General features: G+C 41.4%; 1 protein-coding gene across 1 annotated transcript; it reads left to right on the forward strand.

Annotated features, from left to right (window-relative positions):
• The first annotated feature begins 1,463 nt into the window (after nt 1–1,463).
• On the forward strand, nt 1,464–5,834 carry LOC126407570 (interferon-induced transmembrane protein 5-like). Its single transcript, XM_050072566.1, has 2 exons — nt 1,464–1,783; nt 3,923–5,834. Exons 1-2 carry the CDS (start codon nt 1,577–1,579, stop codon nt 4,142–4,144), a joined length of 429 nt encoding a protein of 142 aa, XP_049928523.1. The 5' UTR covers nt 1,464–1,576; the 3' UTR covers nt 4,145–5,834.
• The last annotated feature ends 5,215 nt before the right edge of the window (nt 5,835–11,049 follow it).

Consider the following 11,049-nt stretch of genomic DNA (forward strand, 5'->3'; position numbering starts at 1 on the left):
TGCACATTCTCTGAAATTAGTTGTTTCTACTGTCTGCAGCTGTTAGCGTCTGCACTTTGTCCGCCCATGTTATGTATTTATGTTGGTTCAAAATAATAATAATAAAAATAATAAGAATAAAGGCCATTAGGAGCACTATGCAAAGGATAGATTTCAGTAAACGGCCAGCAGATGGCACTGTTGTTACACGTTTCAACATTTGAACATCTCCAACTATACCTTACTACAACTATACCGCTCTCTGTGACTATCAAGCCAGAGAAGCAGATAAGTGTCCATATCTTGCCAGCAGCCCATTGACTTGACTGGGGAAATCTTTAAAAGGGTGCAACACCACCCAGAAAATTATCGGCTGTCCTCTCCTTTCCATGGAAGAACTATGTAAGAACTGCCTCAAAAAAAGCCTGGGACACCACTGGTTGTAACTGCTGCCCAGGACAGTTAAAACAATGACAAACAGGTTAAAAAAAACAGCTTTTATCCAATGAATCCAATTAATGCATTAAAATTTGACTGTGGAAATATACTTGAGTGCAATACAAAGGGATTTGTGCCAAAGGCTAAATGCTCCGTGTGTGTTTTGCAGTGTTTTTTTAAGTGTAATATTTATTACTGTTTTACTTTTATTTTTTACGATATAGTTTGTTTGCTGATATTGGCACTGAGAAGGTTACATTCAATTTCATTGTACGTGTACAATGACAATAAAGATATTCTATTCTATTTATGAATATGAGTAATGCTTGCTGTTCCCTTTCACAAGGCACTAAACACCTATTTTCCGCAGTCAGTGGCCATCGATAGTAGACTGTGGTTGTAGGTGGAAACTCCAATGTGAGTAACTGAATGAATTTGAAGGGCTTGAAAATATAATACTGAGCCAGTCTTGCCCAGTAAAAAGAAAAACTTGAGCAAAAATAGCTATTTTTTGTCAGATCAGCAATCCAAACATCAAATGTAGTCTGTTTAATAACATATTTTACAATCACAAGTGGCAAACTGTCACATTTGAGACATCAGAACCAGTGAATGTTCCATGGAACTGGACTTTTTTGCACCAACTCAGTTCCCTAAGATACTAACTATACTTTTCCCTCGAGGCCTCTGGCAGACAGCACTTCAGATGAACTCCTCCCTAACACCTTCAAGGCTTTTGAACCGCACAACCCTGCCTCCACTGTCCTCTGCTACCTCCGCCCAACTCACCCACCTGACCTCTAAGAAAGCTGAGGTGATGGGTGCTTTGGTGGAAGAGACTTTGCGCTGCTCCCATGCATGTATTTGCTGCCTCCTTTTCTGTCTTCTCTCTCATACAGCTTTCTGTGTCTCTATTTCAGTCTCTCTCAGGCCTGACCACATAATGACAGACCTGCTGTATATTAAAGGACCCTGCCCATGCGTCCTCTCCTGGTCACCTCCCTCCTCATGGGCCTTTATAAGCCTCTTGCACTCGACGAGGGGGGGGCACTACTTTCCAAAGAGGGACCGTGCACAAGCTTCTGGAAGGCTCACCAGTTTGCGAACCCACCTCCACCTATTCACCCACAGCAGGGAATCGTCTGTCTAAACGCTAACCATGGACAACCATTCGTACAACTTCCCCTCAGACTGCACCCCGCTCACCAACTGCAAGTCTGCCCGTAAGCCGGCTGGATCCACCGTGGTGAACATGGGCAACGCTGGCAAGAATCCTCCCCGGGACTATCTAGTCTGGTCGCTGTGCAACACCTTGTACGTTAACTTCTGCTGCCTGGGATTCATGGCTCTCATCTACTCCATCAAGGTGTGATCTTGTGCTCTTTTTTTTGTGCCACTCTGTACTTGTATGTTCCAGTTTCGACAATTTTCATGAGTCATGCAACATTCAAGGAAGTAACTGAGGTGTGAAAAGGAAGGCGATAGCATGTGGCTGCATTGTTTTTGTCTGAGATAAGATGTCCAAACAATGACTGAAGGATTCTCACTACTTATGTGTTTTACAGCAGAATCCAACAACACAAAGGCTAAGCAGAGGCGTGAGGTAGTTACAACAGGCCTTAGTGCACGCTATTATAACAGGCCCTAAGGCGCGCTGCTTACTTGTTATACGCCCAAACTAGCTACATTATGATCTTATCGTCACATGATCCAATAGAGACTTGACACTGGATAACACCAATAACATATTACCCAGAAATCATCATTGCATATATGTATAAACAAAAATACCAACGAAACAAGGAATTATTTATTTAATTGATTGTTTATTACAGTTTATTTATAGTTTATGTGGAATAAATAACATATTTTGTTACAGACTGCTACTGACTATTTACAAAAAACCTGAAAACTATGATGGAGATGGGTTTGCCATTTCAAAGGCATATATAGCAATGGCACCATTTTTAATTCAATGTGAGTTTTTCTTTGAACAGGCTTGTTTTCTGCCCAACAAGTAATTGGAGGGCCCCCTCACCTCATGGGCGCCAGCGTAACTACCCTGCCTACACCGTCTATATTAAGTCATAGTTCACTGTCATGTGAAGACATCTCTTTTTGACACAGTCTTTTCTAAATATGTTTATAAGCTTCCAGCAGTTATTGTCATTTCAAGCTGGCGTTATTGGTAGGGTATAAACACTGGAGTACACTTAGCAAGAAATGAGAACGATTTTGAAATTAGTGTACGATATGCAATTTTACATATGAGTACAATAGTGCTGGTACAACCTCACCTGCAGAGGGAAATGATCTATGATGAGTCAAAGCCTTCTGTGTTGCAAGTTTGGCAGAAATTGACAAAAGGTGGGCTGAGCTGCCAAGAAAAGCTTTAAAGCAATGGGCATGTTGTGGCAAATGTCATATTGGGAAATGAAGCACAGGGGAATGCCAGCAGTACGGTATAATTTCTGAGCGAACATGTTACCTAGGCATTACGTCTTTGCCAAAGTAAAGAAGCATTTGCTAGATTTGCAATGCCAGACTTGTGCAACAGGTTGAGTGATGCCATGAAAACAAGCGCAATGTTTCACCATAAACGCTCTGTTGCAAAAATCTTTTTTTGTAAAATGTAAAAAAGCAATATGCACATTGTAGAGACCTGTTATTGTCCCTGGTCAGAGGGCACATACATACACAGCAGAAAGTTGGTGTGCCCTTCACCACAGGAATGGAGCTGTGGAGAAACAGGAACGTAAACTAAAACAAAAGCTTTTCTCACTAAATAATCCTCGAAACGTCCACATGCAAAGCAGGACTGGACAAACTGTGTGACCACCTGAACAAAAAGGTTTCTGAAATACTCACCACAAAAGGGTGTGTGTGTGTAGCCTTTATTTAAATCTTTTTTTATATCTTTCATGTCTGCATGGGGCGCAGCTCTGAATCACAGGCCCGGTATTGGCTGAGCGCTCAAATTAAAGACAGTGACTGGCTGCTCGTCTGGGGAGTTAAAAACGGCGTAATTGGCATCTTCCTAATGGGCAAGTACTCATGGGAAATTAGAGAGTGCTCGGGAAAGACTCGGCCTGGTCCGTTCCAAAATACATACGGATACTCTTAGAAGCAGCTCAAGGATTTCATATCACTCCACCCCTGCTCAACCTTGAGTCTGTGCTCTGTGTGGAAAAACTGTTATGAGACAAGCTGTGATGGACTGGTTGTAAACAAAGACATGGCTGAACATTGTAATATGCCTCTGTTTGCCCTCCTCCTCTGACTATTTACAGTACATATGGGTGTAGACACTAAGCATTTTTGCTCTTCATGTAAATTATCTTTAGAAAGATTTCGCTGGGCCGTGCAGTAACGACAAAGCTTTTGTGTCTTTAACTGTCTCAAATTATGAAACTTAGTGATTCTTAATTTTTGTATTAGTTCACACTGACTTCAGTGGCTGCATGTAATAATGTGTGTGTATGTGTGTGTGTTTGTGTCTGTGTAGGCCAGGGACCAGAAGACTCAGGGCAACCTGCAGCTGGCCCAGGAGTGTTCAGACAAGGCCAAGTGGTACAACATCCTGGCTGCTGGCTGGAACCTGCTGATTCCACTGCTGGCCGTCGTCCTGCTGGTCCTCCTGCTGGTCCACCTGGGCACGTCCCAGGGCTCCTTCGACTTCTTCGGAGAGGACGGATTCCAAAACTTCATGAAACTGTTCAGCTGGTAGATGGAGGCGAAGGGAGAGATATTAAAAAACAAAACAATAAACAGATCAGTCTTAAAGTCAACCATTCACACGAGCCGGGAGAGGGTATTTGATTGGATTCAGCAGATGAGGGCTAACATCATAGCTTTTAGCCAGTCTAAGCCAAGTGAGAAAGGACATCTATATGGAAATTAAGACCTGTATTGGTGAGACCGCTCAATCGCCAGAATAAATGTTGGCATTGTAAATTTCTGCAAACCATGGCCACGTTACTTTTGTACATTACCGTATAGTGGATACATTGAAACTAGTTAGGTTTAGGCACAAAAACCACTTGATTATTGTTAAGAAAAGATCATGTTTTTGCTTAAAAAACTTGGTACTAGTGGCACTATCCCAACTGGAAACGCAGCAATGTCTAGGTAAAAAACAAATGCTTTGCGTGGCACTATCCCTGGTGGAAACACTGTGATGGACTGCTACAAAACACCCAAGCTAGGGGACTAAAAAGCCACTGGAAAAACACGGTTTTGCTGTTGGTCTTGAACAGTGGTCTGCTCTTTCTCGCCTAAGTGACACGCTGCCACCATCCCTTTCACCTGTAGATGACAAAGTCAGCTTATATACGTGACTTAACAAATGTTTATATGTGCAAATGTAACATATAGATGGTTTACAGAAACCTACAATGCCAACATTTTCTTCTGGCACCTGGGCTGAGTGAGAAAACATAAGTTTCTGCCTTATAAAAATGGCCTATTTGGGATGTACTGGTACTAACGCTGGTATCAGAAATTAGACCAATAAAAAAACTAAAACAGGCAGCTAGTTTAACTGAGAGTTAAAAACAGTAGATAGCACGTAATACTTTTGGACCAGCAACCCTAATACTAATAATAAATATTGTGAGTGCTGCAGGATATTAGTATTGGTATGTCCCAGATTGCAATAACAGTATCAGAGGGAGTTCAGTGTAAACCTGCCAGTCTCCCAGACACGGTCGGTTAAAATGTGAAGTTGATCAAAGACTGAAAAGCCTGAACAAACAGTCAAAGGTCCAGTGTGTAGGCTTTAAAGGCATCTATTGGCAGGAATGGTTTATAATATTCCTATGTTTCTTTAGTGTATAATCATCTAAAACTAAGAATCATTGTGTTTCTGTTACCTTAGAATGAGCCGTTTATATCTACATATGGAATCCTCTTCCATAGAGTCCACCATGTTGTTTCTACAGGAGCCCAGAATGGACAAACCAAACACTGGCTCAAAATAAGTCCGTGTGTGTTTTTGCATTTGTCCTCACCGCTAGATGCTACTAAATCCTACACACTGGACCTTTAAGAGAGGCTGAGAGAGTGAGCGAGCAGCTACTCTGCTACTCTGGGTCTTTTTCGTTGTTATTTATTGTATTTATGTTACATGGAAATTTTGATGACAGCTGAAATTATCTCTCGTCAGGGTAGAAAGAGGACAGTGGAGGCAACATCTAAATGTTACGATGAGGAGAGGCCACCTGACAAAAGGACAATCAACATTCACCTCCCATTATTTTTCTTCTTCTAGCATTTTTTGTTACAACATACATCTGTTTTTAGTCATTTGTGTATTTAGATGGTACTTTGTTGTGTTAAGTATTCTGACTTTAAATCACCGTATTGCTGACCTCTTGTGAGCAAGCTAAATAAACCAGATACTGTTTTCTCAGTATTGCATCGAAATACAAATCAGCCTTTATTTTCTCTTTCACATGATGCTTTTACTGACTTGTACTTCTTAAAAATCTACTAACAATCCCCAGGTGCTCTTTAGATCCCCGCTTCGCTAACAAACACTGGGATGGAGAGATGTTCGTTCAAATGGTGGCTGCGGTTCCGCTGCTGCACCTACACCCATATTTAAAGCGATCATTTTGGGCTTCATGAGTTTGATTCTGGGGCGGGTCTGAGGGAATGGGTTGTTTTCATCCCAGCTGTGAGCCTGCTGCTGTACCAGCTATATACAGAACATCCCGTTTTAGGAAACTGTATAAGTGTGCCCTCGGTTGTAAGGCAGGGCCGCCCAGGCAGACCACTACAGAGGAGTCAGCAGCAATGTGAAGGCAGCTGCAGAACGAGATGGCTCATTTCCACTCAATCTGCTCTCAGTCTGAGGGATTATTGCAGATGAAATGGTGCACGTTTTGGGAAAGACATGCCATTTTGCATTAGACCTTTGCTGCCTGGTTATGGGCCTGAGCCTATGAGCCTATATTACATCTTGGTCCCACCTTTAGGGTCATTATTACAGATGTATGTTATGCTGCAAAACCAGAGAACCATACATCAGAATATACTTAAAACCCCAAAATTCAAGCTTCCAAAGTCACCAGATACAGCATGCTAAATCCTATAAAAACATGTTTAAACTAATGCACCAGATGACACAAGAAATTTTCATTTTGTGTCATGCAGAATTGCTTGTATTTTTTTATTAAATCATGGAGTGAAACAAGTGAGATTCAGAAATTCAAAATGGCGATGGTGCTCTCAAGTGGTGTGCCGACATTATTGTATTTCTGGGACTTTTATTAAGCAAAAATAGTTTTGCCTGACACAGCCGTCATTAGCTGCATTTCATACAGTATGCATTGATAAAGACAGGTGGTGGACAGGCACGCAAATCAAGTTTGTACCTGCATATGGTATGTGACATACCATACACCCACTGAGATGCCCTTAAGCGACACACACACTAAATCTGAATGTCCTACAGAAAAACCCTCAGAGGCTCCACTCGTCCCTCGCCTTTGATGACTTGGGTGTCCTGCTCCTCCAGACCTCCCACCCTCTGGACTCCCATCATATTAGCAGCCTCTCCTTTGCTCGCAACTTTATTTATACGCACCCAAATCACAGCCTGTAGCTTCCAACTTTCTATTTTGCTCCTGTGGTCGGACAGAAATGCTTACAGATGTCTGAGCCATGGAGAATTACAGGCTAGGAGCTGGCACTGCAGAGGGAGGGGGCGCTAACTTCTCTGCTGCTCGCTGTGCAGCTGAGGTCTGGAGGAGAAGGGAAGACATGCAGAAAGGACACACTTGACATGGCAGGACTCTTTCTACACTCTAACCTTTACTGTAGCAGTCATGCTTAACTTGTATCCTCTCCTAAGGCAGTGAGTTCACTTTTGGTCAAACCAAGCACAATGTCTATGGTGTAGGCTATATTGAGACATAAGCAATCCCAATTTTCAGCAATTTGGGTATTAATGTATTATTTAATGAAATATAAATTCCTCCCTAAGGTCTTTAATTCTAACCTTAACCCACACTTGTGTCTAAACCCTAATTAATTTCACCTCAAACCCTAAAATAACCCGTCTTAGTATAATGTTCTCCATCTTTCTGAAACACACATATCACACTTTGTTACAACAGGGTCTCTACAGGTATAAAATACTTCTATTTAATGCTTTTCAAGACCTTTTCCTCACCATTTTAAACCACATTTAAGACAAAACATCTTTTTTTTCTTATTCAGGCATAGCAGCTTTATGTAGGAATATGTTAGGTTAAATCTTCATTTGGCCGACAGGTAAGTGCAAGCATAAATTAAAAAGACAATGCTATGTTCAGTGGTGGGTTTAAAGATTTGTAACATCAGAAATGTGGACTGTCATGCAGAAGAGCTTGACTTATTTTGACAAAAATAAATTAAAAGATAAATAAATGAAATTAAAGGCCTCATTCAAATTTAAATTTAAGACCATTTAATGACTTTATTGCGTAATATGTATTAATTTGAATTGAATTTAAAACATTTGAAGACTTGTTAAAACTCTACAGACACCCTGTATTTGTATAGTATACTTAATTTCAGACCAAATTTTAAAAATGTTTTAAAAACAGCAACCAACACTATGATAAACAGCTTCTTGCCTCAACTATGGAGGTAGGTGGTCCTGTACAAATTACTCAGATTTTTCGATGGGTGCTTGTTCTTGTATTTGTAGCTGTTACCTACCTCGTCTACAGCTCAAGAAGAAGTGTAGAACCCCATGAAGGCTGTGCATCTTATTGCACCGTACAGTGTTTGACAGAACAGACCGCTGTAAGAAACTGTATCTTATGTGCAAGGCTGACACTGCACACAAGATGGTGCAAGAGGAAAGCTCATGGAGTATCAAATGTGGAGAGAGTTCATTTCTGGGGGTTTATTACAGGTTTTTTGCTGATTACTTCGGAACAATCGTACACCAAACCAGCAAAACAATATACATCTCTTGCAATAGCAAACAATTCTCGCAAAACTCTTCAAACTACTTTAAAATGTGTTTGGTATAAATGCAGTACATGCAAACTGTCATTTCAATAAGCACTCAAAGCACCAGCTATTCACTTATAGTATAAATGAAAAACACTTGTAGCTTTTGCTTTTTCTGTGTGCAGGGTGTAGCAGTCTGCAATAAAGCTGTCGTACACGTAGTTAACACACACACATACACACAGGTATCCAAATGTGTAAGTGTGAATGTGTATTCCGAACATAACACACTATTAATACCAGTTAGGGAACTTTTTCTTTTCCTCAAATTGTTTTGACGCTCTTCAAACAACAAAAGTGCAGCATAAGAAAAGTAAAACAATTGTGTTTGGGGGAAAAAAGGAAATAGCTCCATAAAATCTGGCTAAATCTTTCTCTGTTTGTGGGTCTGGTCAGAAGACCTCATCCACATGATGTTGTCTTGAGTTCAGCAGCATGTGTCAGTGTGTAAAGGCAAATAGCAAAATAGTGTAGCAATGCAGACACCAGTGTTTACAGTGTTGCTAAAAGTGTGTTATTAAAATTGCAACCGGAGTGTAAAGCAGTGAGTTGTCTTTACAGTTTTGCAATAAGTGGTACATTACTGTGGGAAAACTGAGAGTAAGCAATAAAGCAGCCACTCAGTTTAACACACTCAATTATTGCTTTGGCTACAAGTGTAGATGAGTTTTCGAGATAGTGCTCCATGAATCACTTTTAGTGTCTAAGCACTGAGAACACAACTGTAAAGTGGCTAGTAAATTTCATGGCCATCTACATCCCAAGTAGCCAAAATAACCTGGCCCAGCACTGGCCCAAATGCAGCACACCGGAGGAAATGAGTCGGGCTGCATCCAGTTGCCCGACTTGGCTTAGACTTGGGATGAATGACGCCCCAGAATCATGACAAATAAACTCACCCAATTCTGTCTGCCAACACTGTCATCACAAGGCTGTTACCAAAAATGATCTGGCCCAGCACTGACCCAAACTCGGCACAATGCAAAAAATAAGTTGGGCCGCATATGTCGTTTGCCAACTCGACTTAGACTCAAGATGAATGACGCCCCAGAATCAGGCCAAATAAACTCACCCAGTTCTGGCTGCCGAAACTGTCTTCACGTGGCTGTTACCAAAGATTACCTGGCATCAGCCCACACTTGGCTCGCTGGAGGAAATAAGTCGGGACAAGTCTAGTTGCCTGAGTCAGCTGAGACTCGGGATGAACAATACCCCAGAATCAGGCCAAATAACCAGGCCTGATTCTGGCTGCAGACACTGCCATCACTGGGATGTTAGATTTTGACATTTCCTATGAAGTAACTGTCGTAATGTGGACGTAATATGGTATGTGACATGCATAGGCAAGCATGCACTCACACACACTTAAATGTACTGTGCACACACACACTTATACATGCTAGTGCACACAGAGGGATACACACACAAAGGAACACAGAGTTTAATCCTTCCTCATAATTGTAGCACGCTTTGTTCTAAGCCTTTGTTTGAACAGGCGCTGTCTCCACATGCTGATAATTACAACATTAGATTATTCATGAAATCTAGTGGGTATATTTATATCATTTATAGGTGCTGGTTGGTTCAGTGCCTCATAGGTGGAGACTAATAGTCTTCTGGCTCAATAGCCAGGTTATACAGAACCCCTCTCAGCAGATAATATTAACTTTAAGACGCATTTTCATGTCTGAACTAGTCCCGTAACGGGTCTTAGGGACTATCATTTCCCAGCACAAGTTGCCTCTGGGCAACTGGTATTTTCCCAGCTCTGCATGTTAAATTGGAAACAGGTTAAATCACTCGGCTGTTATACAAAAGAGCTCATTTTCTAGAGCATCTGTCATTTCATCAGATGCATGTTGTGCAAGATTTAATCAGTCGAAACACACAGGAGGTGACTAACACACAATGATTCAAACCGTTGGTGGTGATGCATTTACAATCAGGCACTGAATTTAGATTTTAACATCATCAGTGTAGAGATTACAATATATCATTATATAATTACATACACAAGGCTCTGTAGAATAGGGAAGCAGAAGCACTTGTGGAATTTGATTTATTCTGTAAATAGGTCAGTGGTATAGTTGTTAAACTGGTTTCCACGGCCTGTCACTGTTCCAAAGGTAAGTTAAGTCCAAGTTAACACATTGTCAAAAACAGGCCTAGCTCTTAGCACACAGTATGCTCCACAGCTGCTGCTATCCCCTCAGAGTATCTTCAGAGCTTTGTTTTTTTTGGGTGAAGCTGGTTAAAGTACAAACTGTCCCATAACCAGCCCAACTATTGTGTAAACTGCAAAGAAAATGAGGCATAAGTGTCTCATTATCTCCCTTCTCTCTCTCAGAAATTGCAGGGTGACAAACACATGGAGGCCAAACATAAAGTCAGTTCATTCACTACCAAATCACAGCAGCCTTTTGTCCAAATGTGAGCCTGCGCATGACTCCAAGAGTCTCAGATTCATCATGCTTGTCTTATCGCGTTCCTGTCACGTGGGCAGAATGCATAGCAGACATAGGTTATACGCTGCGTGCATCTAACTGTTTTGTAGTTGGAGTACCAAACTTTCAGGTCCTGTGAGTGCCTGACCCCTTGTGGCTTACAAGATTTTAAAGAAAGGTG

This window comes from Epinephelus moara, chromosome 20 (assembly GCF_006386435.1).
Source record: "Epinephelus moara isolate mb chromosome 20, YSFRI_EMoa_1.0, whole genome shotgun sequence".
NCBI classification, from domain to species: Eukaryota; Metazoa; Chordata; class Actinopteri; order Perciformes; family Serranidae; genus Epinephelus; species Epinephelus moara.